At 55.7% G+C, this 26,942-nt stretch overlaps 7 protein-coding genes across 7 annotated transcripts; 4 read left to right on the top strand and 3 right to left on the bottom strand.

Annotated features, from left to right (window-relative positions):
- Positions 1-2,311: 2,311 nt before the first annotated feature.
- On the top strand, positions 2,312-3,483 carry IWZ02DRAFT_316592 (uncharacterized protein). Its single transcript, XM_066764147.1, has 2 exons — positions 2,312-2,958; positions 3,053-3,483. The coding sequence occupies exons 1-2, from the start codon at positions 2,567-2,569 to the stop codon at positions 3,378-3,380; spliced, it is 720 nt and encodes a 239-aa protein (XP_066621361.1). The 5' UTR covers positions 2,312-2,566; the 3' UTR covers positions 3,381-3,483.
- A 1,392-nt stretch (positions 3,484-4,875) lies between these two features.
- IWZ02DRAFT_316646 (uncharacterized protein) lies at positions 4,876-8,105 on the bottom strand. Its single transcript, XM_066764150.1, has 2 exons — positions 6,750-8,105; positions 4,876-6,703 (listed from the first exon to the last, which is right to left on the bottom strand). Exons 1-2 carry the CDS (start codon positions 7,981-7,983, stop codon positions 5,022-5,024), a joined length of 2,916 nt encoding a protein of 971 aa, XP_066621362.1. The 5' UTR covers positions 7,984-8,105; the 3' UTR covers positions 4,876-5,021.
- Positions 8,106-8,792: 687 nt separating this feature from the next.
- IWZ02DRAFT_316644 (TIM21-domain-containing protein) lies at positions 8,793-9,880 on the bottom strand. Its single transcript, XM_066764149.1, has 2 exons — positions 9,282-9,880; positions 8,793-9,233 (listed from the first exon to the last, which is right to left on the bottom strand). The coding sequence occupies exons 1-2, from the start codon at positions 9,795-9,797 to the stop codon at positions 9,093-9,095; spliced, it is 657 nt and encodes a 218-aa protein (XP_066621363.1). The 5' UTR covers positions 9,798-9,880; the 3' UTR covers positions 8,793-9,092.
- Position 9,881: 1 nt separating this feature from the next.
- IWZ02DRAFT_316663 (P-loop containing nucleoside triphosphate hydrolase protein) lies at positions 9,882-11,643 on the top strand. The gene is made up of 3 exons (XM_066764151.1): positions 9,882-10,076; positions 10,131-10,392; positions 10,440-11,643. Exons 1-3 carry the CDS (start codon positions 10,014-10,016, stop codon positions 11,363-11,365), a joined length of 1,251 nt encoding a protein of 416 aa, XP_066621364.1. The 5' UTR covers positions 9,882-10,013; the 3' UTR covers positions 11,366-11,643.
- On the bottom strand, positions 11,491-12,663 carry IWZ02DRAFT_316641 (uncharacterized protein). Its single transcript, XM_066764148.1, has one exon. It carries the CDS (start codon positions 12,355-12,357, stop codon positions 11,617-11,619), a length of 741 nt encoding a protein of 246 aa, XP_066621365.1. The 5' UTR covers positions 12,358-12,663; the 3' UTR covers positions 11,491-11,616.
- On the top strand, positions 12,435-13,510 carry IWZ02DRAFT_380845 (uncharacterized protein; the record flags this gene model as incomplete). The annotated part of the gene is made up of 2 exons (XM_066765130.1): positions 12,435-12,918; positions 12,975-13,510. The coding sequence occupies 2 exons, from the start codon at positions 12,435-12,437 to the stop codon at positions 13,508-13,510; spliced, it is 1,020 nt and encodes a 339-aa protein (XP_066621366.1).
- A 7,253-nt stretch (positions 13,511-20,763) lies between these two features.
- Positions 20,764-23,101, top strand: IWZ02DRAFT_456446 (tryptophan synthase beta subunit-like PLP-dependent enzyme). Its single transcript, XM_066767856.1, has 2 exons — positions 20,764-21,935; positions 21,986-23,101. The coding sequence occupies exons 1-2, from the start codon at positions 20,964-20,966 to the stop codon at positions 22,619-22,621; spliced, it is 1,608 nt and encodes a 535-aa protein (XP_066621367.1). The 5' UTR covers positions 20,764-20,963; the 3' UTR covers positions 22,622-23,101.
- Positions 23,102-26,942: the final 3,841 nt, after the last annotated feature.

A 26,942-nucleotide genomic window follows, 5' to 3' on the forward strand; every position in this document is an offset into this window, starting at 1 on the left:
CCAGTGGCAGTGCGATGGATCATGGGGCCCCTGCGAGAGCAGGGATGAAGGCCTGTGCGAAATTAAACGCGTCGCATCAAGGGTCAAGACGCCGAGGCCAATCGGGCGAATCCGTGAAAGACACCACCATCGCCAGCCAGCCAGCCAGCCAGCCAGCCAGCGTCGACTCGACCTCGACCTCACCACCAAGCCTGGGGCTGGCAAGGGCAGTGTGTTTGCTGGTTAGCAGCTACGTAGCTCTACTTCTGATCTGCCGTGTGTTTGTCGGCTGTCCTATTTCGAATTGCAACTCCTCTCCTCTCCGCCACGACCTGCCCTGCCCTGCCCTCTCTCACCCCCGTCGTACACGGTCAATCTCCGCCCGTCTCACCCACTCGCCGGGCGCGAGTCGTGCACAAGTGCAATTGTGAAAGACCTGTCAATGGCTGTCAACTGCCGCCCGTGGTACGTGGCCAGGAGCCAGCAGCCTAGGAGCCAGCCCATTTTTCTTTTATTTTCTGGTGCTGCTCCGCTGCCACGCCTCCTCTCAGCTCTCTGTCTCGTTTCATCTTAGCCGGCCCCCTCTCGCTTGTTTCTGAAATCCAGCAAAACGGCCGTCAGATGTTGTGATGCACCGTCCAGTAGCGCTTCGTTTTAATGCGGGCAACCCGTGGTTTGCATCGTTAGTCAGGAACTCGCTCCCGTCAGCTCGTTCACCCGACGGCTGATCTCGCCCTGAGCCCTGACCACGACCTTCCAAGATTCGCCCATCCGAATCCGCGAGGCCAAGCGCTGCACATTCCGGATCTTCGCTGCCAAGCCGCAGCGACGCCTTGGATTGTTTTGCCTCGCATCGTGTATATTTAGCTACATCACAACTGCTATCAACGTCGTCGTCGTCGTCGTCGTCGTCGTCGTCGGGCAGCCACCAACTCCAAGCTAACAATCCGCCGCTGACCTGCTAAACTAGCGCCATCCACCATCAAGATCCAACCTTTGCCAAGCCGGCCCTGAGTAGGTGTCGACTCTTCAGCGGGAATGCATGTCATTTAACGACGCACTGGGTCAATATGGACCATTGATTTTCCGAGAGCAATCTGCCCGCTGAACGACTCATCTCGATTCGTCTCGGGAACTCAGGATTGAAGATCGCAACATCAGCTTCGCAACTTGCCGTTTTACGTGATGGTCTGCTCACAATCATGGCTAGCTTTGGCCGAAGCGCAATTCCGTTAGGGTGGTGGTGATGACGGGATGCGGTGCTGACAGGTCACATGACCGGCTAGCCAAGTCAACAATGGAACGTAACACACTTTAGCCCTCTGGGCTGCGAAGAATTCAACGCTGCTGTCGACACTTGCCGCACACTCCGCATGTTCCGCCCAACTTGTTCCTCGTTTGGCTTTGTGGCCGTCATGGCCCTGAGAAATCTAATCTGATTGGCACAGTTGCCTCTTCCAAAGCTGTGGTTTCTCTTTGTCGTAGGTCCAAAAATACATACTCCCCCTCACAACCTTATCTGGACCACCGACCTGCTAACCCAAAAAGGTAAATTGATAGTTCGCCGCCCGTGGGCTGGGCCTGCCTGCGTCCGCCTCCATTGCAAGAAGAACTCAACCACTCCAGCATGCCACATTCAAACCCCCCAACAGCCTCTTTGCCGCCGGCCCACCCGGATACTCTCACCACTAATCAGACGTGTCTGTCTCAACTCTCCACTTCCATCAACTCTCGATTACGCGGCTTGCAGATGCATTCGCTTCCTCCCGCCGCCCACCAAGGTTCCAAGCCAGGGGCAAGAGTTGGACCTTGGTGGTGGCAGCGCTCGTATACCCACCAAACCAACAAGGAACTAGCGAGTCGTGAGACGTTGGCTACAGCTTTTGGCTATCCGCCACCTTGGAGACGCCCGCCCGCCGAAAATCACAAGTCTTCTCGACGTCGGACTGTCAGCAGCGACGTCAGAAGCCAAAAGACAAGGATTGGCAGTCCCGCCGTGGGGATCGACATCCGCCTGCGCAGAACGCGCAAAACATGCAGTAGCAGGAGCTGCTGTTCGTCAGCCCCGCAAACATAACCGTCTTTTTTGAATTTTCCCATCTGCTTACCCACGCATACGTAGTGACGCGCCCCGGATCCCCAATCGTGCGCCGCAAGACTGCACCAATTCGCCACGTGAGGTGGTGCGCCCGTCGAGGCGACTCACCTAAGGTACCTAGCCAGATCGACCCATCGAGACAAATATAGTCCGTGCGCCGACCGACCTGGCGCTGGCGCTCCACTGGTGGCTCTCACAACGCAAAAACCCACGCATCCGCTTCCGCTCCCGCGTGCAGATCGCCTGAGTGCTGGCTGCATCGGCACCGCGCAACTCTCCGACCGACGCCCACCACCGCCGCTCCTCTCCCACATCCGCACATGTGCCCTCGACCTGAAGCGGAACTGGCAGCATCGACAACTCGTGTTGGCCGGGGCGGTCGCTCGGGTCGTCCATGTGTAGTCAGAACACGGGCGGGCGCGTCAGCGCGCTCATGGTCTTTTTCGCTCCATCCGTCCGTCCATCTCCCTGTACGATGACGCTCACGCCATGCCCGTGTTTGGAAGATCCGACGATGAGGCCAGACTGACGGCATCTTTGTATGTATGTAGACGGACGGAGGGACGGGCAGCGGCTTGTTGCCTTGCTTGCTTGCTGCTTGCTGCTTGCTGCTTGCTACCTGCTCTTGTTCCCTCCGCTGATTGTTTGCCCGGCTGGCTGTCGTCGATGATTTTTTTTTTTTTTTTTTTTCCAATGGTGTGCGGACGCGCGCGTTGTACGACGCGGAAGCCACGTCTTTCGTTTCGCCGCGCGTCCAGCGGCCGCCGTCGTACTCGACCACTCCTACCACTGCCTGCCTTGCCTTGCCTTGCCCGTTCCGTCTATCCTTCGGTCTGTCTGTCCGGCCGTCGGTCGATTTGTTTGGGTCAACCACCTACAAGGTAAGACTCCAATCACTTTTCTCCACCTTGCTCCCTCCCCACACTGGCTGGCTGCGCTGCAATCAGTCAGTCATGCAATGAATCATTCAATCAGTCCGTTTCCCCCACACCCCGCGCTGCGAAGCCGTCGCCGCATCCATGTTCCTCTGTATGTGTGTATGCGGGTGAGCCTCGCTGTCTATCTGCCTGCCTGCTACGATGATTTTTTCCGACCACCGCACGCACGCCACCGGCGACGCAACGCAACGCAACGCCGCGTAGCACACACAGCAAATACAGCGGTGGCTGGAAAGTGGATGCGCGCCCAGCAGCGCGTGTGTGACATGCGGAAAATAGTTGGGCTAACCAATCGTGGGCTGCGTTTTCTCTCCCTTGCTGCGCTCGCTGATTTGGTTCTGAGGGCTGAGAGCTGTTTGATGTGATGGATGGAGGTGATGTATGTATGTATGTATGTATGTAAGTAGTTGTTCTCATGTGCTTTTTCCATTCTGTGTAGTGCGTGTGTGGGTAAGAGAAACTACCTAGAGGGAGAGTCAAGAGAACAGTGCTTGCGCTTATTCGAATAGGTAGGGAGGTAGGTGAGTAGCAAAAGCGAGCACCCGTGACAAAAGACAAGAGCCGCCGACCATGTACCTCACCTCACCTATGTATGCATGTGCCTACACTTCCAGTCTAGCCACGCGGGCGTGCATGCAACACAGCGGCGGTCGCCTCATTCCGACAAAAAACAAACACCTCGCTTCAAATTACATGGGTGCATGCTGTCTGTACACATATCGCTTTCACAGTGATCAATGTTGTAATGCTTCCTTAACATCGTTACGACATGCATCCTCACTCCCTCTCTTCATCGAGAGGGGACAAGTGTTTAGTTGGATTAAGGAGTCGACTTTTAGGGCCATTTGATGGAGTGGGATAGATAGATGTAAATGAGTGCAACGGTACATGTAGAAATTTATTGTCGATTTTGCGATTTGAAAATTCAGCAAGTAAAAGCATGCACGGATAGTGGACGCTAGTCCACGTGTCTGAGGCTAGAGTGGTATCTTAACTTACTTTCAATTCCTATTTCTGTCCTCTTTTCCATCATCATTTTACTCTTTCCCCGCTCCTCCTCGCTTCAGGGGGGGGGGGGGGGGGGGGAGCAAAACGGGAAATCGCCTGGACACCAAGAATTTGGAAGGAGAAACGAATGAATGAAAAGCACAAAAACTTCATAGGTTCAGTCCCTCCTCAAACCCACCTACCCACCCACTCATCCCCTTTTCTTACGTTTCTCTCCCCACAAAGCCCCCGCAAGCCGAAGTCTTGACAATGAAAATCCACATTAATCCAAGAAATGCTTCGAGAAAGCTGCGATGATGGAAGCAATGATGCTGTTAGAAGGTCGCAAGCACCCACAACATCCTATCTCTTGGAGACTATAAAAGGGAGAAGGAGGAAAGTTAGAAAAAGTCACTTCTTCTAACTTCTAACGCCAAACACTATCCCTGCTCAAGAAAGCAAATTTTCCAGTCTTCTGTGGGACGACTTGATGCCATGATGGGTTGATTGTTAGAAATGTGTGCATTGAGACGGCGTGTGTTGCGCCTCCAATGAGGACTTGTGGTGAATTTAGACGCTCTGCTGCGCTCTCATTGAGACAGTTCGACAAAAGAGGGCAGAGATGGATCGAGAAGGATTTGTGCAAGTGCTCCGATTCTCTTGCTAACTTATGCGTGGGAAGGGAAGCTGTGTGGCAAATGATAGGTAGGGCGCCACGACCCACTTAGTTGTTTTTCTAACAGTTCCCTTTCAGTCACTGATTGATTGATTGATTGATTGGTTCGTTAGGTCATTCATTCATCCAACCATCCCGTCCATCCCATGCACACATACTTCTTTCCCGTCAATCCCATCAATCCCATCTTCGCAACATTTGTACCATCTACCCCCCCTCTCATCCCCCGCTCACCACTCCCAACTTCGCAACCCAATGCAAACCCATTCCAAAGCCCTATCTCTCTCCTGACACCAACTCTGCTTCTTCCCGACCCACCAAACCCACCCACACCTGCTCATTGTCATAACATCAGCTCCGCCGTCCTCTGCGTCTTGCGGCGACCATGATACACACAAATGCCCCTCCCGCCACCGCGATGCTTAGGGGAAAGAGGACACAGCGGGCTACCGGGCAAATGCTCCGGGACGTCCCAGACAAACTCGGGGCCGCCGACGTCACCTGCTGCCGTCGTCGTCGCGGGTCCGAACTGGGCACTCGCGCTGGAAGCGGCGCTGGCGGGCTGATTGCGCCCGTTACTATTGCTGCTGTGGGTGTGGTTGTGGTTGTGGGTCTGCGTTATGCCGTAGTTGCTGTCGTTCGACAGCGTGGGACGGAGCGGTGGACGACGAGGCGCGTCAGTAGGAGGCCTGTGTCCATTTCCAATTCCACTCCCTCCGCCAACAGGAACAGCGGCAGGAGCTGCGGCAGCAGGAGTAGCGGCAACAGGGGGAACAGGCGAGGGCGGCGGCAAATTCGCAGCGCCGCCCGCCGCCGCACCGCCGATGTCATCAGCCATTATCTGATCCATTCGCACGCGGAACCAGTCGCGCGGCTTGGGCGGACCGCTCCTAGAAGTGCCGCCGCTCCCCGACGTTCCCGTCGTGTCGCTTGTAAATGTAGACTCGGGGAGCGATCGCGCCTCGCTGCGCGTCGATTCGCGACGCACGCGGCGCAGCGCCGTGTTGGCTGTTGTGCCAGGGGCGCCAAGGGGAGTAGGAGCGTGGGGTTTGGGGGGGTCTGGAGGCGCAGTAATGGTGCTCGTGCTGTTGCGGTTGGAGGAGAGGGGGCGGTGGAAGGTTGCGGGTGAGGCGCGAGGGAGTGCCGTCGTGGTGGATGAGGTTGAAATTGATGACGTCGACGGACGCGGCTTGATGGTGGAGTCGGACAGGGCCGTAGCAGTCGTCGCGGCTGTGTTGCTGGTGGCCGACGTGTTGGCCGTGGCGAGTGACGTCGTCGTCGCGGTGCTGGCCCTTGTCGAGCGAGACGGCGAGTCCGGGTACATGTAGCTGACGGGCTCATCTGACGTTGCGTCCGGCGTTGTCATGTCTGGCTGTGACATAAGAACAGCGTCCGAGTCCCAGTGCCCCGATGAGGTTTTCGCTACCTGGCGGCGGGTGCGCGGCGGACGCACCGGATACGCCCCGAATGCTGGAAATTCTGCTGTAGGATGTGGTGGTGTAGCTTCTTGCGGGGAAGACCTACCAACAACGAAGCCTGCGTGTCGAGATGGTGGTGATGTGGGCGTGGTGTCCTCGGGAAAGAAACCAGCGGGGAAGGTGCTGTTGCGGGCTGTGCCGCGGCGAGTCTTGTATCCAAGGTACTCGGGCTGCTTCTTAGGCTCTGACTTCTCTGGTGACTCGTCGGGAGTTCCAGGCGGAGAGAGACCTCCCAGGGCGCTGCCAATGAAGTCGGGACTGTAGTAACGTTTTGCATCCTCTTCTGCGTCCTCTTTGGAATCCTCTTTGACGGGCTCATTTGGGACCCCGAAATAAGACGTCCGCTCGCGTCTTTCCATCCGGCAAAAAGGTGTAAAAAGATCGGGAGTCGGTGGTACAAAGCCATGGCCGCGTCCAGCCATTGGAGACTGGGACGCGCTGGGATGTGAAGAGTTAGGCGGTGACAGCAGTCGATCGCGTCGTAGACGCGTGGGCGACTCGGGTCCTGTCAGAGGTACCAGTGCTTTCGCATGAGGAAGCGCATCAGCTGAAGGTTGTTAGAATGTGTGTTGCGCAGCGTCTGTGAACCATACCTCGACCAAAGCCAGCAGCAGGATTCAATGCTTGCACTTCCTGAGGCTGAATCACCTCCCCAATGCTTTGAGCATCACTCGCCGATAAGGGCCCGGGCCACAGCCAGCGCTTCAATGAGCGCCTCGACTTTGGTTGAACAAGTTGTGTTGCCGTTACTTTCTTCATCTGGACCGCTGTTGCAGTGTCTTCTTCGACCTTGTTCGGACTTAGGGGTGGGCTGAGAGACGGGCTCAGAGGCGACGACTGCCCACTGCTGCGCGTATCTTTGGACCTCTGTCTCCGATGAGATTTCCACCGCGGAAAGCTAGGCCGAGAGCGTTTGCCTGACAGAGGCTTTTCGTCTTGCTTTTCGACGCCATTCCAAGGATGCGCTGAAGCTTGTAGTGGCGAATAAGTTTCATCAATGGGAGCAATTTCAGACACTGGCCCACTTTTCGGTAGTGTGTTCAAGCTTCCCGGGGTAGGAATATCAGACGAGGAGGGCATTGGAGGTGATGAATCTTTCGCTGTGTCGCCTGCCTTGTGGGCCGCCAAGGCGTCTGTGGACTGCTTTCGCATCACCAAAGGGGTGTTTGGAAGTGGCCAGGGTGACGGCGGGGTGCTTCTGCCTACATTTGATTGAGTGGCTGTAGCAGATGTCGATCGAGATACGTCTTCGTCGTTCGAGTGATCAGAATTGTTGCTAGAATTGCTCCATCGCCTATATCTTCCGTCGTAAAATTTACTGGCCCACTCGCTTCTGTCAACATCGATTAACCTCATGTCAGGGCCAGCATGCCGTGCAACCTTGCGGGCCATGCTACTCAATGAGGAACCGCCCGACGTTTTTGAAGATTCAGGGATGGAAGAGTCGCTATGCGTCCGATCGGACGATGACGCGGTCGAAGGGTCGTCCGATGCCCCGCGAGCAGGGCCCGACGAGTTTTCAGCATTCTTATCGGCGGTCCCGTCCATGATGGATTCTCGAGTGGTTTTCTGAACATAATGCGCAAAGAGACCGGCGTAGTCGATAACGTGGTCGTGGGAACCATCGCACTCGTCAGGAGACGCGAAGCTCCACCTCGGTGTCGCGGGAGTGCTGATGGGAAAGTCGAGCGGCGCGTCAGAAACCTCGTTCGAATTTTCCAGAGCCGATTGCCCAGCCAGATGGTCCCGGGCTGAATGTAGCATGATTTCGCAATCTTTACTAAGCCTCTCCTGCGAAACAGGCACAGCACGGGAGTCCCATGGCATGAGAATTCGCGTGAAGTGGAGCTGCGGTTCTTGGCCCAAGGTTTGCAGACTGAGAGAGCCAAGGAAAGCAAGCAGGAAGTATAATAATGAGGGTGAGTAAGGCTACGTCAAAAGCACAGAATATAGGGTGTAGGTTGAGCAGTGAAAGAACAACGCTGGCTTCGAGAAGCTCAGTCCGAAGGTTTGGCTTCGACAGGGCGTCGAGCAGCAATGGATATAACTGGCTCGCGAAACGCGAACCTGCATCAGAGGGAAAGAACATGGCCCAATGCCAAAGGCAGATGGAAGGTCGCGGGTCGCGGATACTGGGTTACACCTGCTTCGTCTTCGGCATGACGAGTATGCTTGAGAGCAACGTCGTCTGCTTGACACGAGAGATGGGTCAATATGGCGATTCGAGACATTTTCGAAAGCCGTAGCCAACGAGGTGTTTGATGAAGGAGAGTCGTAGTGGCACGACCGTTGAAAACGGGTCGGAACGCTCCCTCGCACTTGTCGAAACAGGCCATCCGTGGTTCAGGTTGATGTCGTATTGTATTGGTTGCATGGGTCAGAAAACCCTATTGAGTCTGCCGCTTTTCCAATTGGCGCTCAAAGCCGCCTTGTGCTGGTTGGGCACCATCAAGGCACGACGGCAAACAACTCTAAATCACAGGCGGCATTGACAATTGCCCGAGTACCGTTCTGCAAACCTGGAAAATTCCATCTAAAATTTTTGCAATCACCGCGACGTTGACAGAGCCGCATCATATCTGCGCGAAGAGTTGCCGCCTTGCATACCCAATCTCGCTCTTCAAAGCTTGACACGCTCATCGTTCCCAATGCTTGCGCTACGGTGGCTCTTCTTTCATCACGCGGGTACGTTCTCTTGGGACTGCATCGTTGGAGGTACTTGTGTCAGTTGTGCCTGAACCTTACCTAATCGATCTTCGGCAACTTTCACAGGCTTCTCAGCACGCGCTCGCCTGGTGGTTGGCACAGCACTGGATCTTGGAAATAATCGCTGCTTCACCACCATTTGATACCGAAAAGCTTGCCAGACTTTCTTTTCAGAGAAGCGGACAAGGGCTCTGCGTTTTCCAGATATATTCTTCGGTGACCTGCAAGTGTCAGTACACGTACAGTACCGACATGTTAGAGCTCCACTTACCTGGCACATCTAGGGTCAAGGTCTGGTATTCGAATTCGCGCTCTCCAGCTTTTTGGATCATGTGCAGCCTGACTGTGCCTTGATTGAGGGGCCCTTTGACCTGAGCCGTCTTAGCTAACTGCGCATGAAAGAGGTAATGGACTCATACAAAAAAGTGCATGGTCAAGTGGACATTGCCGGCCTTGTCCTGTTCCCGTTTGGATGGCACTGTCCAGTGACGGGCACGTGGATTGGGGTTTTCAGAGAACTCGACAATCTGCTTTGGATCTCCAAGCAACTCGACGCATCTTGGATCGCTTTTGACCTTGTTCAGGGCTCGGTGGAACTGGTTGGTTGTGCCCTCTGGAGAGATTATTTCTGTGAACAAGATGTACACAAGAGCGCCGGTTGCGACAACGCCAGCAATCACCAGAGCAAAATTGAACGATTGCTGGGTTGATCGGGCAGCCTTTTCACGGACGGAGAGTTCTCCCCATGGCACGTAGCCAGTGTCGTTGGCGATGGTGACGGCACGTCGTTTGGTGGTGGAGCTCTGGGATCCCGAGCCCGTGCTGTGATGTGTGGCGTAGAACTTGCATCCCGACTGCGAAAGACGCAGTGCTTGCCATTTCGAGAGACCAGCGAGACGGCTCTCGATGGCGACGCGGTGGAAAGCAGCAGCCATGGCGCGCCGTGTGATGATGCTCTTTTGGTGTTGAAGCGTTGCTGGGAAACTCTGGCGCGCTGCCCGCAAACCCAGCCAGGTTTTTGCGCCACCGCCACCACACGGTTGTGACCCACCCGCCAACACTTCTCCACGTCAACGTCGCTCACACGCTGTACACACCCTCTGCACCGCCCATCTGCCACTTGTCGACGGGTGCGCGCAATCGCAGGCACCATGTCCAACCAAGGATGGAAGAAATTCTCTTACGTGGGGGACCTGTTGTTGATGACGGCCGCCGTAAGTCTCACACGAGCGACCAGCTTCAAGGCCTTTTACTGACGGCGGCTGCAGCCCGTCTTGATGTATTTTGTAGTGACCAACATCCTCGCGCGCCTAGACCCCGAAGCTGCGTCCAAGGAGGAAGCTCGTCAAAAGTCCGCCGCCGCAAACCGCAAGTTGAGAGGGATACTAGCAAGACAAGGGGAGGAGGATGATGAGGAGCAGGGCAGCATACAGCAACGGCTCCACAGAGAAGAGATGGTTCTCACGCCGTATGAGCAGACGATTGCGATGGAGGTGGTCGCACCAGAAGAGATTCCCGTCTCTTTTGACGGTTGGTATCTCTTGCGTCGGCTTTGACGCACGCTAACAGGAGCGCAGATATCGGAGGACTCGAAGACATTATCGAAGAGCTTAAGGAATCTGTCATCTACCCTCTCACCATGCCGCACCTCTATGCGCAGCAGTCATCGCTGCTCTCGGCCCCATCCGGCGTGCTGCTCTACGGTCCTCCCGGCTGCGGCAAGACGATGCTTGCCAAAGCGCTCGCGCACGAGAGTGGTGCCTGTTTCATAAACCTACACATATCAACGTTGACGGAAAAGTGGTACGGCGACTCGAACAAGCTCGTCAGCGCCGTGTTCTCGCTTGCTCGCAAGCTGGCGCCAGCCATTGTCTTCATCGACGAAATCGATGCGGTGCTGGGCCAGCGGCGTTCTGGGGAGCACGAGGCAAGTGGCATGGTCAAGGCCGAGTTTATGACGCACTGGGATGGGCTGGCGTCGGTCAACGCGTCCGGCCAGCCACAGCGCATCTGCATCTTGGGCGCCACGAACCGCATCCAGGACATTGACGAGGCGATTCTGCGGCGCATGCCTAAGAAGTTCCCGGTTCCGCTGCCGTCGGCGCACCAGCGCAGAGGCATTTTCAAGCTCATTCTCCGCGACACCAAGGTTGACCGTGCGCACTTTGATCTCGACTACCTCGTGCGCGTATCGGCGGGTATGAGCGGGTCAGACATTAAAGATGCATGCAGAGATGCGGCCATGTGCCCGGTGCGCGAGTACATCAAGGAGAAGAAGAAAAGCGGGGGCGGTCTGCAGGGCGCAGTGAAGCCAGAAGAAGTTCGTGGGTTGCGGACAGAGGACTTTTTGGGACGGCGAGGCACAGTTCACACGATGCGCGACCCGGAGAAGGCCGTCATGCCGGAGGCCGAGTCAATCGATGAGGGCAGTGAGAGCGATGCGGAGATTGGCAAGGTGGAGACGGAGGCGAGCAGCTTGGCCGAAGAGTCGTATTCATCGTAAGGTAATGTTTGTATAGAGGTCCTGGATCGGCGTTTGGCGTGGGCATGGCGGGATGGGCACGGCTCTTGGGTGGCTGCAATGACATGGTGGGGAACACTCATGATAGACGCTGCTTGAAATTGGATACCTGCCTAGTATATCAACTCGTTATCAGAGCCAGGAGGAGTAACAGGAAGGCCATGACGATGCTGACCAAGACGTCGAAAGAGGCGTGAGAGCAATGCAACGTCAGCGCCGATCATGCGATGGGTTTAGGAGCACAGCGCAAAGAGTAGTAAACCACAGTCGCACACATGTGGTTTGTTTGATCCGATTGCTGCGGAAACAGGCCAGCAATGATGGTGGCCGGCTGCAGGCACGCCAGGCACTCGACATGGAGGGCGCCACGACGTACCTGTAGCCGTCGGCGTACCTGATGGGCCACTGCAAAAATGGACTCGATCTTTTTTTTTTTGGGGGGGGGGAGAGCACTCAGAACGGGACGAAAGAGGCTGAAGAGGGGATATGCCAGCCACAACCCTGCTAATGGTGCGACTGTTTTCGTCGTCGGCGTGTTTCAGTCGTTTGGTTGGATGGCTGGTGGTGGTCGACGTCGACGTCGCTGGCGCTGGCTGGCGACTGGACCGACGGCAGTTGAGCAAGTCATGCCATGCCATGCCATGCCATGCCATGAGAGCGACGGAGAAGTCGGAACTCGTTGTTTTGGACGATAAACACTGCCCGGTACTACTCTCTCCAGTTGCGCATGCATGTTGGCTGCACGCCAAAGGGGTCCACGTTCGCCCACTGCCACTCCCGCTCGTCTCCCAGCCACCAGCCGGGATCCATGCCATAAGCGCTGGATTATCATCACATCGACGTCGACGACGACTGATTATTTCTGCCCGTCCCACCTGCCAACCTCCTCCGAGAATCAGAGCCAGCCAGCCAGCCAAGCCCTTACTTACCCTTTCCATCCGAGAGCCTGACCCAAACCCAAACCCCTGCACCATCCGCGTCGTCTGCCGCTTAAATCCTTCTTCCTACCACTTCCCACCCCCATCCCCTCCCCTCTTGCTTCTTCCTCAGCATGTTCTTCAAACGTCGCTCCCGCGCAAACTCCTATCTCGAGGAAGCCGACTCGCCTTCGCAGCACTCCAAGTCCTTTGAAAAGTACGACCGCCCTCCCTCTTCGCGCCGCGACTCGGCCCCCGCTATCCCCAACCCTTCGCACGATCAGGTCCAGTTCGACAAGGACCCTGGCATGTATCCGCGCCCCTCCGCGCCTCAAGACGTTCACCACTCTGCTCCGCGACCCATGACCAGCTCTGCTCACAATTCCATGCCTCCCATGGACACCAGCATGTATGCCGGCATGGGCGGCGGCATGCCGCAAAAGACGGAGCCCATGCCCGACCTGCTCACCCGCGCCTTCAACGAGGCCGTGCGCCCCTATACCGAAAAGATTGAGCACCTCGAGGGTCAGATTGCTGAGCTGAATGCGTGGATTGAGAGTTTGGAGCAGCAGAGGGCAGAGGTCCACTCGTGGATCGACAAGCGGGGCTTGCGACCCGGTATGCTTCCTGTCAAACGCCGCACCCGCCGAACGTCACCGACTAACCACGCTCAGATGTACCTCCAAATATTGCCAAACACATGGACAGCGCCGATCCGACGGCCGCCAACACGCTGAACGCCCAGCTTGACCGCAAAATCACCATTGTCAACTTTGACCTGCACCGTCTCCAAGATGACCTCAACGACAGCATCTCCTCTGCGCATTTCGCTTCGGCCATGGCCAAGTTTCTCCCAGATATTCAGCGTCTTGCCTCGCTGCCTACCGGGCCTCGTTATGCCTTTGACCTGATCCTCAAGCTCGGCGGCAACCTCAATTCCCACGGTGGTTTGGACTCTGGCGACGCCGATGATATTGCCGCGCGGAGAGAATTCTACGGCCGCCTCGATGCTGCCATGGTCGACGTTGTGCGACGCCGATTCGACGAGCGCGAAGAGTGGCCCGTTCAGCGCGAAATCAAGCGCATTGAGAAGACGGCCGCATACCTGCGCAACTTTGGCGTCGAGCCCTACTTCCCAGCTACTCTCGACATCATGGAGAGGAAGCTCCAGGGCGTTAATGGAAGCACCAGCCCACCTCGGTACACGTAAGCGACACATCTCCATTCCATGTCTCGGCTTGGGGTCGACGGGATTTCTTCTCTCCTTGTTCGGAACGACCCAAAAGCAACTTTCCTTCAAGATGAAAAATATTTTTTTTTCCTTGCCTACCTACCTAATTTGGATGGACGACTACTACTGCTACTATTACTACTACCAAAAGGGCCGCCGAGAACGCGTTCTGATTCGAGAAACTTGTTCTACAGCGAGGCCACCATCATGATGGAGTGACTCATTTCCAGTCTAGACCACGAGGTCGAGGAGCAGCAAGACCAGCGCCGCCGCCCGCGACAACAGTATCAGGCGAATACGACCGCTCGTCGTGGTGCCTCCCCTACATCCCGCGATTCGCCTGATTTGCTGGCCAAGTGGCAGCTTCACGACTGGCTTTGATGGCTGAAGCCAACCGTCAAAAGCTCGACTCGACATTCCCCCATTCATCAAAGCTTCCACTACGCGACTCGGACGGACGACACTGCAACTCCAAATCCTCTCAATCTGCGCCACCCGCAGACCACAGTGTGTACAGTGTTTCAAGTATTTTGGGTTCTCGTTTCAAGCTCCGCGCTTAATCATCTGCCGGGCGGAAAGCTTCGAGACGAGACGCATGCTCGCCGCCACACTGCCTCAGCACTGGACCGGTCTGAACCTCTTTCCAACCTCTTCTCCAAACCTTTTTTCCTTAGTCCATATCTCCTTGCTTCCATTTCTTTCAATTTCTGTTATGGTGCTGCTGACGAAGTGAACTGCCTGATTTTGCTGCCTCGCAAATAACGCCGTTACGACCTGCTTGCTATCGAGTTGAGAGAAAGAGAGCAAGCGTGATGATTCCCCTGCCTGTCTGTTTTGCCGATCACATCTCCAACTCTCCTTTTCTTAGTGTAATGTCTTGATCTCTTTCCTCTCCTTCCTTCTCGCTCGTACACTGCGTACTCTCTTTGCTTTCGACCATTGCGCAATCGGATCGGCCTTTGACGAGTCTCGTTTGTTGGCTTGGTTTGGCTTGGATCGGACATGCTTGGGGGAATATCAGCTTCTTGTCCAGTTATCTTATTGCAGAGAATCTGTGGATACAGCGGGACTGGGCTTGGGGGAGAATAGCGCGAGCGAGTCTTTCTTGTAGATGGGTTTGCTAGGCAAAGCGATGTTGAGATGGTCCGGATGGAGGAACCTGTTGCGAAGAATGAGGGACAGAAGCGGAGGAGAGGGTGTGAATGAGGATTAGGAAGGACATGCAGAAGGATACAGAGGAACAGTGGTGGGCCGCGCTCTGCACAGATGTCGACTGGCGGGCTGAGGTCGTGGGTATCTATGTGGTAGCCAACTAGTAGGTAATTTAACGACGTTGATGACGACCCCATACATGTCTCACAGTCTTTGCATCTATGCCGTTGCTCCTACTTCTTGCCTTGCGCTGACTTGCTGGCTTGCTGCTCCGCAACAGCATTGATCGCGCTCTTCCACTTTCCGAATAGTCTACATCCGGCTCTGGCTCTCCCTCTCTGAGTCCGCTCACTCTACTTTTTCGGCCTCCTCTCCAAAACTTACTCCTTCTCCTGTCTACACGAACAAAAACAAAATCCTCGACCTTTCCCCTTCCCCCACATTCCCCACGGACGGGTCCTCCCTCACACTTGAACGACCGCTCGTCTTGGTCGGCCGTCCGCAATCAGCACTGCCTGCGTAGCAGAAAGAAGTGTCGAAAGAGCAGGACAAGAACCAGACAGCCTTTTGCAAGCGTATCGTCACCAGCCGCAAAGTGAGTGTGGTTGTGGAATGAGATGACTGGAAGGTTTTGATGGTGGACATTGGACCTTCGACCACAAATAGAACCACAGTCGACAAAGAAAGACACGAGACAGACATGTGCTGGTAGGAAGCAGTCATCCGCATCCAAAGCTACGTCTGAGAAGCAGCAGTCGTCCGTCACCATAACTACCGCTTGGCGAGCCGTAGATGTCTCGTTTGTTTCTTCGCCTGTTGCGATTGCACCTTGGACTTTCGTTGGGTCCTAGCTGGGGGCCGGACGTTGACTGACTGCCTGACTGCCCAATTGAATGACTGAATGACTGAAGGGGCGCCGGAAAGCATCATTCCAGTATGTAGAGCAGAGTGGTGAGGGTTGTCGCTCCATCAATCAATATGTGTGTTGCTTGTCGTTTTGCGGGGTTTGGCGTTACCGCAGAGAAGCTGTCGTCACTTCGACCCTTTCAGCGGCTTTGGCGTTGTGCTTGGGTAGCATCTTGTTTGTTCAATGCCATAGGAAGATGAAGACCTTTCTATCAGGATGTGTGACGAGAGATTGAGACTGTTGGCACGTTTTCTGCATGCCGCGCTGTGTGTTGTTTGAGAGCCGCTGCTATGGCGCTTGTGTGGTGTTGTTACTGCTGCTTGGTTGGCTTTGGCGTTTTGCTCTGGATTGTTGGGGTAATAGGGAAGGGAAACGGTTACGTTGATGTTGGCTGGTGGAGCCTGGGGGATAAATTTCTGACGAGCAGTGGTTGAGCTGCAGAGTTTCAGCACGAAAGGATTGGCAACATGGAGTGGTTACATTGTGGCTCTGCAGTATCAAACTTTAAGCTGGATTGAGTCTGGAGCAAAATAGCTCATCCATGCCTCTGTTGCTTGCCGGTGGAGGCAGAAAATGCTCAGTGGTTACGTCGAGTGCAGCCCGCAAGTGCCACGATCAGATTGTGATGCTTCTTGCACGACTGTTAAAACAGGAGGCTTTGCCAAATACATTTGGCTTGTTGAGACAAAGATGGTGCATACTTCTTAACATAAAAGCGGGTGATGGGTGTTAATTCCACTGGGATTCAATTCAGTATATCCCACCGAAAGTGGCCTACCCGCCCCGCTTCGACCTCTGTGATCTGGTAAATGGCAAATATAAACCGTCGGCGCTATCATCACAACTCCACAACACACTCACACACACCCTTAAGCCGATGTTCATCACAACCATCAGCTACTCTTATACCCATCAACTTCTTTTCTCCCCTCAACTAATACATCATGCCTATCAACACCTCCCGCATTTCGGCTGGCCGCGTCAACATCATGGTCAAGTCACCCAGGATCATGGTGCCAGCGGCGCCCGCCGATGCAGCAACCGCCCCCGCCGACTTCTTGCTTCAGCGCGCGGTCAACGAGCTGACACAATTCGCCGTCTCCATCCTGTCCCGCTACATGCCACCGACAGGCCTCGACACCACGGAGTACCCCATCCTCATCACGATCCTGGTCACTCTCACGAAGTCGTCGCCGACTGAGGTCCAGCTCATCCAAGCCCGGGCCTCTTACTTCGCACCCGGCTCACAGATGCTCATTGCCCATTCCAAAAGGAGCATCTGGGAAGAGCTGCCCGTGCTCCCTTGGTACAAGTACGCCATGGCCAAGACTAGACAACTCGCCCCGACAGACTGTATCCAGCAGCAGGACTGGGACAGCAACCGAATGCAGAGGACGGTCGACGCCGACGCTCGTGCCCTCGTCGCCAAGGTCAAGAGGTACCTGGCTGCGGAGCCTGAAATGCTCGCAGGCATCTGTCGCTCCGAAGGGCTTGAAATGTTCAAGCTCAAGCAGGGCGAAGAGCAGGACGCACAGGTTGACAACGACGAGGAGATGGCGTCTGCCCCGAGCGTGGGTCAGCCTCGAGGTGTCAGTGCTGGCTAGAGGGTCCTGCCGCCGCTGCAGCCGGAGCTTGCGTTGTTCGCTGGCAGCAAGAGGAGGGCTTCTGAAGAGGCCGAGGTGGCTGAGGAGCGGGAGGCTAAGAGGACAAGGATGGGGGAAGGAGTCTCGCAGCGTGGAAGTCAGGTCAGCATTTCTTGACATCAATCTCATTTACCCCTTCAGCTAACACTGCCCCAGCGTCAACTTCAAGCCATCGACTCTCACTCAGGAGCTCACGATATACTGCCTGCCGCAGACTTGCGTGCAGCCGGTGATGCTGAAGTCGAATCCGCTCACGGGGTAGACGAGCACGTCGACCCTCACGTCCCCCACTTCGAAGACGCCCCTCTGCCCGAGCCAACGACTGCCGTTGAGGAAGAGTCTCAGTCTTTGCGCCCAAACGACCAATCTCAGTCCGTTCATGACTGGGTTCGGGCCCAAGCTCAGCTCTCAGCCGGCACAGAGCAAGTGCAAGAGGACAACGAGCACGCTGTGGATCCAAACAGCTTCTCGCCCGTCCCACCTCCAAGCTCTTCCGGATTCCGTGACATTGAAGGCCTCTCCGGCGATGATCTCGACGACTGGCGCACCGACTCGCCTACCCCGAGCAGCAAGTCGCCAAATCCGGCAATGGAGGTCATCACGCTCGACAGCGGCTCAGACAATTCCGAGCACATCGACGAGCAAGGCATGGTCTCGGGCACGATGGCAAATCCCTTGGTCATCGAAGACCACGACGACGGCCACGACGACGGCCACGACGACGGCCACGACGATGCCGACGTTCTCCTGCCCGATGAGCCGCATCAGTTCAATGAGACCATGCCAGGAGACTTTGTGCTGTTCCCGTCCGACGCCGCCGACGACGTCATCCAGTCCTCTCCCTCGACGGCCAACACTGACGAGCTGAACGAGACTGCTCGTCTGTTCAGGTTCGACGGCACCACCGACCAGCCAGCAAAGGGTCGCCTGTCCTCCTGTGAGCCGCGAGACCTCACCCACGGCGACCGGGATCGGTTGAAAAATGCCCCGATCAGCCCGTACTGTTCGCGGGCCCGCTCAACGATCCATGCTGGAGAAGTGAACGTCAAAGCTTGCATGTGCTCGAAGTGTAGGCACCGCTTCAGCGAAAAAGGAGGAGCAGGAATTGAACGAGGGAAAGGGAGACTTGTGATGGCTGTCAGGCTGGAATGGGGTACGGATGAAGATGTCGGGAAAAGGTCATGGCAGTCGTGAGTGGGCATTGAGTGCTTACGGAAAGTCATTGGCTTCAGAGTTCGTGAGAGGATGCAAAGCAGGCTGAAGTCAAGCGACCACTGCTTGAATTGGAAAGTAAGTAGAGATAAAGGCGTACTTCAAAGAAAGAGTTCTGCTTCTCTTGCTTGGGTACTTGGAAATTCAAACGTGACTCTTTTACTCTCCTTGTCATTGCAAGGTCTTGGAGTTGACGTTATGACTGAAAATGGAGAGACCTACCGGGACCTCATGTCTATCTAGACCATGAGTGTTGACCGCATCAAAATGGGCAACCAAGCCTTGGACAGCCTAAGCAAAACCCTCGATCCGAGAGTCAAAACACTTCTCGCAAGTAGGCTGGAAGCCAGAAGCATTCTTAGTGCTGACCAACCACTCGACTGATGGCCATCACTTCATCTGATGACCAAGATCGCACCTGCCCAGAAGCCAATATGCCTTCACCCGCCACTATCACTGTCACAACAGCAGCAACTCCGAACTCCTCAAGACGTTCTCTTCCACGGCACCACGGCACGCCGAGAAGCAACAGCCTTGGTAACAACAGTCATCGCTGAGAGAAAACTGACTAAGCGCAGCCAGACGTCGGGGGCATCATGTCGATGCTTTTCGTGGGGCCCAGCCAGCACCGTTAAGAGTGGCAGCCGTTGTTGCATACATAGCCAGGGCAGCCACAGATAGCCTCCTTCTCTTCCTCCGCATCCAGCCTCTGAAACAGCGAGCTGGCTGTTTTTCCTTGCCCTGCTGCTGCGGCTGTCGCCAATATGAGTGAGTGCCCGTCGGACAAAGACAACGCCAAAGACGAAGAAGACGGCGGCGACGACGCTGCTGTGGCGGCTTATGGCGATTGCCTGTGTAACGACGCGCACCATGTAGCGGAATGTGGCCACTTGCTTGCTTGCTGTGGCGCACGCGCGCACGCACGTACGTATCCATGTGTGTACGCGGGCATGTACATGGCAGTCGTCTCATAGTCTTGACCCAGGCAACGGCTAAGCCGGCACACTGCTTGGTGTGGTTCTCCGCAGCCGCCGCCTCCGGCGTTTTGGGGATCGGCGGAAATGATAATTGAGGGAGGTCCCATCCATCCCACCCGGTCCCGGCCCAGTTGCTTGCCGCCCGCATACATGCATACGTACATACGCGGCCAGGCGTGCGGCATAGTATGGCATGGCATGGGGCAAAATAGTAGCAGTTGTAGCAGCAGCGGCAGACCTACATGTACATGGCAGGGTTACATGTAGATATATGCAAGTGCGTGTCGACTCATGTTACTCGTCATTCTGTGTTCACCGCCTCTTGCGCAACCGCAGTATACATATGCAAAGGCTTCGAGCAGCAGCGGCGGCGGCAAAAGCAGGAGCAGAAGCAGAAGAAAATTGCGGAGACGCAGACGCAAGAGCTGCTGCAAGTATTCATTCAAACGGATCATTGCAGGCGGGCCTGTCCCAGCAACGGCTGTAGAAACCAGCTTCGGGACGCCTAGGTCCGCTTTCAAAGCGGTTTTCCTAGGATATGAAGACGGATGGATGGGATAAGTCGAACCGGCGCGTGGACCCAGGCTCGCGGGACCGTCTGAATGCTGCGTTTGGGTGCGTGGAGGATGGCAAACCTTGGACGAGCCTGGCTGGCTGCGGCGTCACTAGACGAGGTCATGGCTGCATGTGTCTGTCCCCATCAGTGCGAATCATGAGCGCTAACACGACGGCCCTTCCGGTGTCCGGTTTCAGGACTACATGAGAGACCGGGCAGGTGGTAGTCGTAGAGATTGCCGGTCAATCTAATATCTCGTATCCCCGACAGTCCGCACTGTCGGATCCTGGAGTTCCAGGTCATCTGTTCAGCGCACTTTGGTCGTCGTTCGGAGCGCGGAGGGTGGCTCATCGGGCGGGTGGTCCTTGGTCTTCCTGCTCCTGTTCCTTTCAGTCCCGGAGGATTATGCCGGTGGTTTTGACGCTCTGGGGATCTCTTCTCTTGACTGTCCTAGAAGAACTTGCAGGGCAGACATTCTTGTTCAAGGTCCGGCATTCCAGCACACGAGCGCATTTTCATGCCTCTCTTCTCGCAGCGAACGAATTGCTCATATTAGATGGACTAAGATTATTCTCTCTCTCAGAGTCATTGGAGGAATGGACAAAATGACAAACGTTGAATGTGGTATCCAAACTCTTAGCGATTTCCGAAGGAAGGCCGGTAAGGCTGTACTGGCGCCTTATCAGGACTGATCAGCGGTGGTGCAAGCAGCTCGCCCCGCATGCGATAAGATATGCACACTGGAGCAATGACCTCCATGACGATGTTGGACCTTGGTTGTCGATGATCTGGCAAGAGTTGAACGGCTTGTGGGCTTGACAGTCGATGAGGGGTGATGTCGCGAGAAGGTGGCGTGCTGAGCAAACTCGCCGGCTAGCGGCGCCTGTCATCGGCCCAATCCCGCCTTCAGTCAAGGGACTTTTCTTTGCTGCAACAACACCACGACAAACCACAACTGCCACTTCTCTCGACCACGCTCTTCGCCATGGCCTCCAAGACCAAGCCGGGCATTCCGCCCGTCGTCCTCGACTCCGTCACCCAGCAGATTGGCAACACCCCCATGGTTCGCCTCAACAAGATTCCCCAGTCGCTGGGAATCGAGGCCGCCGTCTACGCCAAGCTCGAAATGTTTAATGCCGGTGGCAGTGTCAAGGACCGCATCGCTCTGCGCATGGTGGAAGAAGCAGAAAAGGAGGGTCGCATCAAGCCGGGCGACACGCTCATCGAGCCCACGAGTGGCAACACGGGCATTGGACTCGCGCTAGTCGGCGCTGTCAAGGGATACCGCACAATCATCACTCTGCCGGAGAAGATGAGCGCCGAAAAAGTCGCGGTGCTGCGCGCCCTGGGCGCTGAAATCATAAGGACGCCCACCGCTGCTGCATATGACAGCCCGGAGAGCCACATTGGCGTCGCGAAGCGGCTGGAGAAGGAATTGCCACGGGCGCACATCCTTGACCAATATGGTAACCCAAATAATCCGCTGGCACACGAGTATGGCACTGCCGAAGAGATTTGGGAGCAGACTCAGGGAAAGGTCACGGCATTGGTTGCCGGTGCCGGCACAGGAGGGACCATAACAGGGATTGCACGGGGCCTGAGGAAACACAAGCAGGATGTCAAGATTGTTGCGGCTGATCCGCACGGAAGTATTCTTGCTCTGCCTCAGTCCTTGAACGAGCAACACAAGAATGAGCCCTACAAGGTCGAGGGCATAGGTTACGACTTTATTCCCGACGTCCTGGACCAAACGTCCGTCGACACCTGGTACAAGACGGATGACAGAGAGTCTTTTCTGTACGCCCGCCGCCTCATTGCAGAGGAGGGAATTCTTTGCGGTGGTAGCAGTGGAAGCGCCATGGCTGCAATGGTCAAGGCAGTGAAGGACCTGCGTCTGGGCAAGGATGACGTGGTCGTCGTTGTCCTTCCCGACAGCATCCGCAGCTATTTGAGCAAGGTACACAAATGGGAACTTCTTTTGTCTTACAAATTCTGACAACATTCTAGTTTGCCGATGACGACTGGCTTGCAGCAAACGACTTGCTTCCGCCGACGCCGCCTGAGCCCGTGGAATCTAAGCTCGCCGGTCTCACCACCAACATCAAGGACCCCTACCTAGGCGCCACCGTCGGCACCCTGCGCCTCAAGCCCGTCGCAACCGTCAGCTCCAGCTCCCCATGTGCTGAAGCAATTGAGACCATGCGTGACAAGGGCTTTGACCAGTTACCTGTCCTTTCGTCCAGGAACCACCGTCTGGTCGGCCTTGTCACGCTCGGAAACTTGCTCTCATACATCTCGTCCGGCCGCGCGACACCAACATCACCCGTGTCGGATGTCATGTTCGACTTCCGCAAGCTGTCGGAGGTTGTCAGCGACCCCAGCGACTTGACCCTCAAGGGCAAGGACAATCTCGTCCTTGCCGAGGACAAGGAGAAGGGTAAGCGTCGCAAGGAGTTTGTCGAGATTACGCGCCACACGCCCTTGTCGGCACTGAGCCGCTTCTTCGAGTGGAACAGTGCTGCCGTTGTGACGGAGAAGGACGACGCTGGCCAGTTGAAGCCGGTTGCCGTCGTGACCAAGGTGGATTTGTTGACGTGGTTGGTGAAGCAGTCGAAGAGCAACGGAACGAACGGGATGCATTAAACGGAGGTTCCTATCCGACAAAGAGAAAACACTCATGGCCAAGCAAACAGCCAAAGGTTATGGTAATCACCGGGTCGTTGGGCGTTTGGAGGCGTTGGGTTAGACGCTTGCTTATTCAACAGACGGCGTCTCCCTTTTCAGGTTCTTATTTCTGCGCGCATTTAGATGAGTCGGCAAAGTCGTCGGGGCGACTAGAGCGAAGATGAAGATGGATGGTCAGAGTTGTTTTTCAGGTCTGCTCAACCTAGACTAACTGCGTTGGTTCCCAATTTCAGTTTTTTAGAGGCTTCTCTTTCCGGAGACACCTTACTCACTAGCAAACATCGATACTTCTGAGAAGACCCAATCTCCACAGGTGTTGCTGACCACAAGTCTCCAGCGAGCGCGCGATTCCATCCGCCCCGTCGTCAATCTGCATGTCTTGCGCCATCTCACGTAACCAAGCAGCCACTTCTCCACTGCCATTCTAATTGACCTGGCGCGCGCTTACGCATCCGACAGAACGAACTCCACTCTCGCACATGAAGGACGCCGCCGCGACGTCTGGGCTCGACATGGTCTTTGATGTCATATGCACGCGCTGCAAGGCACATCGCTGCTCCTCCCTCGCACGCCGTAACACACCGCCTTCTCATCCAGGGGGGTTTTGTGCATGCCTGCGCAGGGTGGAGGAGGAAAAGGTGGCGGCGGCACAGTCCAAGAGCGCCAGGCAGATAGACAGACAAGGAGACGTTTGCTCTCCGCATCACACGCACGCCACACTCATGCAACTCATCGCTCTGCGGACAGAGGGTGAGGGGTGCCCGCTGTCTGTGGGGTCCCCGACTTTTCTTTTTCCTCTTTCTCATCCTCCTGCTTCCTTCTACCCCCCTGCCCGTCTGCCTACTTGCCCCCGCCTTTTCAACCCCTGATCCCTTCTTGCAAATGAATGCAGGCTTACAGAATAGAGAAAACGGGCAGGAAGCAATGTGGGGATCATTTCAAGTCTCTGATATTTGTTTTGTGGATGGCGGTCGGTTGGTACGCATCGAACGAGGTCGAGAGTTAGGCAGGCTGGTCATTCTTGCAGCTTTCTCTTGCTCGGTCGGTTATGAAAGAAGGCCTCGAGTAGGCAGTGGGCACGTGCGGATGGTTGTTGTCAGGGGTAGGAAGGGGCAAGAGGAGCCGCTATGAGTACGGTAAGCTGTGGTCACACGAGATGATAGAGTCCTCTCCGGAGACCAACGAGCCGGATGGAGCGTTCAGAGGTTCACAGGAACAGCAGCGTCACGGCGCTACATTTGGAATACTCCACCAGCACTGTCCATGTGCTCCAACGATCCACCACCGCCTCTGATCATCCCATCACACCCATCATCGCGCTGTCCACATATAGTCGGGATTCAATGCCCTCACACCCAGCACTCGCAATCTATTGGCCACGGCACCCAACCACCAAATCTCCCACTCCAACCTATGAAGAATGATGGGGAACCCATCGAGTCTGACCTCACCACACCACAATAACCACCAAAAGCGCTATGGCAGATAGCGGGTAGATTGCATGATCGATCGTCCATCACTCAGCCAGCCGCACGTCCCCGGCCGAGCTGAAGCCGTCGGAGAGCGAGAAATGGACACCCCCTACCCAACCGGTCATCCCGCGCGTGGCAGATCGTCGCATAGACCGTTTAGACGAGGCGGCGGCACAAACGTCGGTGGCATCGTGGTGGTGGTGGTGGTGGTGGTGGTGATGGTGTCGCTGTCGTTTTGGGCATGCATCGAGTGACCGTCGTCCGCTGGCTGGAGACTCCTGTCGATCTTTGAGCGAGGTGAGGTGTGATTGACGGATCGGCCTGCATTGGGGCTCTGTTTGAGCCTCTCAGGCCGACTATTCCACTGCTTCTGGTGCTGCTCCTGTTCTCGATTCGCAGAGACAGCTAAGCTAGTCAGTTGACAAGCTCAAGAGCTGGTCGCAGCAGTCTGTTTCCCGTTGCCTCGTCACGCAGTCATTTGCGCTCGCGCCGGCCCAAGGAGTCGAGAGGCGTGGGGATAGCGGCTAACTGAGTGACTGATTCACGGACAGGCAGGCCGATGAAGAGTGGCAGACAAGCGTCAGTATGGTGACGGAAGCGCTTGCGCGAGGCCATCACTTGTCGTCGAAGTGGTTCCCATTCAGGAGGGCATGCCGATTCAGCGAGGAAAGATCCCACCAACAACAACCAGCCAGCCAGCCGAAGTTGTGTCTGAGCGCCATCATGTAAGGCCACTTGTCAACCAACCTTCTTACGGCCTCCTCCCTCTCACGTTGAAACAGGAGACAGCAGCGCCACGAGTGAGTGGCTACAACAACTTCACGGCCCGCACCGTACCGCACCGTTTGGCCCACAACACGCGCCGCTGCCGCCGCTGCCGCCTAGCCGTACGGCCACCAACAACGCCGTTTCAGTACTGCGTTTGCTCTGCGCCATTAAGCCACCCATGATGATGCAAATAGGTCGTCGTCTATACAGAAGTGAAAACGCAATGCCACGGACCAGCAGCCACTGACCTGCGCCGGCAGCTGTCACACGCATACATTTTCCAACACTGAGGCAAGTTGTTGCTCCGTTTGTATGCTCTCGGGCGTGCCTTGCTTCGTGCGGCGTTGCTGGCCTTGCCGGACGACTGATCCAAGCGTCTTTTTGCGTCTCCACGGCCTAAGAAACTGCGTTGATCCCCGGAGCGCGCACAGAGGATCGGGAGAGCCCGTCGGTTGGGACTCCGAGACGAACTTGTCCACTAAAGACGGGTAGGTGAAGCGATCAGATCGAGCTCGGGTGGAGAAGTTCGATGCATAGACTTACTTGCGTGCGATCAGGCCCAGACACAGATGGAGACATTGCTGAGACAAACCACAACTGGCGCGAGGAATTGAAGCAAGGTCTGCTGCCTACATGGCTGTCTGATCGTCGTGATAGAATAGGCGAGTGCGCAGGTGCATGCTGTCTATGCACACTGTGATTTCTGTCGCCGAAAGATAAAGGGTGAAATGTAAAATATGAAGGGTGAAATACATGCATCGAACCTCCTAATCCAGGCGGCATCAGCAGCTGAAATAGGCAGCTATCTTCAGTCAAGATAGCTTCTGGATCACAAGTAAGCTTGATAAATAATCGAGAAAAGCGAGTAAGAGAGGAGAAATAGCTTACCAAAAACAACGCCAAAAGAAACAAATCGCCATCTATGTACCAACTCACCCGCCAAACCCAAAACAAAGCATAGACCGCACAGATCCTTGAGCTCCTAGGAAGCAATGAAGCAACCCGGAGTCTTCTCCGCTACCACCCGCCCGACCCTAAGGTACCCAAAAACCTCCCTCGCATCACATCACTTCTAGCTACAGTAGCTCCCGTCTGTTTCGACCCCTGAAACGCGCCAACCAAACAACCAACCATGCCGCCAAACACCCCACGGGACTCGCTGCTTGACCTGATCTACCGACTTGGATGGATGCCGCAAGGCCATCTTCGTCTTCGTCCTCGTCGGCGGCGGCTGCCTGACGCGCTGGTTCTCCAACAAATCGACCAGCCAGCCAGTCCGTCCGCAGAACTGCACGGGGCACAGAAGCTAGCTACCAGCATGACACACATGCAACAGCAAACAAAGCGCTACGTCAGCGTCTGGTTGCTGGCGGGGGCGAAACGCCAGCGGATGAGGCGAACGGGGCGGAGGAGGCGAATGGGGGCTGGCTGATGGACGAACGGACGGACGGGCGAACTGCCTTAGCGGCGGCGGCGGCGGCGGCCTGACTAGCGGGTGGGCGGGCGAGTGAAAGGGCCGGCCCGAACCTTTTTTGGACGCCCGTGCTGAGGTCAGGTTGCCGGTCTTTGACGAATCGAAGGATTCAAAAGGTGCTTTTGTGCATGAATGTGAGTAGATGCAGTGTGGATTAATGTGGAGCAGAGGAGTGGGTAGGCTTGGAGATGTCAGGGGTAGGTATGGCGATGGGCTGTGGGCTGTGGGCTGTGGTCGGTGTGTGCTGTCGGTTTGGAATTTTGATTTTTCTTTTTCTTTTTTCTTTTTCCTTCCTTTCATTGTTTTGTATGTGTGTGTCGACATTTCGACACGCGCAATCGAGCAAATGACGAAGCGAGACTCTTTTCAGTGGAATGTGGGTGAATAGCAAGACGACACGAGGTAGGTGGGTGGCTGGTTGGCTGAGTGGCCGCCGTGGCGAACCATAGACGCAGCACGCAGCACGCACGCATCACTCCGCAACAACAAACTCGATTCGCGATGCAAAGCAAGGCAAGGAAAACAAACAAGCAAGATGACAGACAGAAAACCCACCCGAAAGCGA

The sequence above is a fragment of the Phyllosticta citriasiana genome (assembly GCF_038021145.1).
Source record: "Phyllosticta citriasiana strain CBS 120426 chromosome Unknown IWZ02scaffold_9, whole genome shotgun sequence".
NCBI classification, from domain to species: Eukaryota; Fungi; Ascomycota; class Dothideomycetes; order Botryosphaeriales; family Phyllostictaceae; genus Phyllosticta; species Phyllosticta citriasiana.

Coding starts and splice junctions, on each gene's coding strand:
- IWZ02DRAFT_316592 (XM_066764147.1), top strand. CDS start 2,567: ATGCCCGTGTTTGGAAGATCCGACGATGAGGCCAGACTGACGGCATCT. Junction 2,959..3,052: donor TTGGGTCAACCACCTACAAG/GTAAGACTCCAA, acceptor TCATTCAATCAG/TCCGTTTCCCCCACACCCCG.
- IWZ02DRAFT_316646 (XM_066764150.1), bottom strand. CDS start 7,983: ATGCCATGGGACTCCCGTGCTGTGCCTGTTTCGCAGGAGAGGCTTAGT. Junction 6,704..6,749: donor TGCTGCTGGCTTTGGTCGAG/GTATGGTTCACA, acceptor AACAACCTTCAG/CTGATGCGCTTCCTCATGCG.
- IWZ02DRAFT_316644 (XM_066764149.1), bottom strand. CDS start 9,797: ATGGCTGCTGCTTTCCACCGCGTCGCCATCGAGAGCCGTCTCGCTGGT. Junction 9,234..9,281: donor ACTTGACCATGCACTTTTTT/GTATGAGTCCAT, acceptor AAGACGGCTCAG/GTCAAAGGGCCCCTCAATCA.
- IWZ02DRAFT_316663 (XM_066764151.1), top strand. CDS start 10,014: ATGTCCAACCAAGGATGGAAGAAATTCTCTTACGTGGGGGACCTGTTG. Junction 10,077..10,130: donor TGTTGTTGATGACGGCCGCC/GTAAGTCTCACA, acceptor CGGCGGCTGCAG/CCCGTCTTGATGTATTTTGT. Junction 10,393..10,439: donor GATTCCCGTCTCTTTTGACG/GTTGGTATCTCT, acceptor ACAGGAGCGCAG/ATATCGGAGGACTCGAAGAC.
- IWZ02DRAFT_316641 (XM_066764148.1), bottom strand. CDS start 12,357: ATGGTGCAGGGGTTTGGGTTTGGGTCAGGCTCTCGGATGGAAAGGGTA.
- IWZ02DRAFT_456446 (XM_066767856.1), top strand. CDS start 20,964: ATGGCCTCCAAGACCAAGCCGGGCATTCCGCCCGTCGTCCTCGACTCC. Junction 21,936..21,985: donor TCCGCAGCTATTTGAGCAAG/GTACACAAATGG, acceptor ACAACATTCTAG/TTTGCCGATGACGACTGGCT.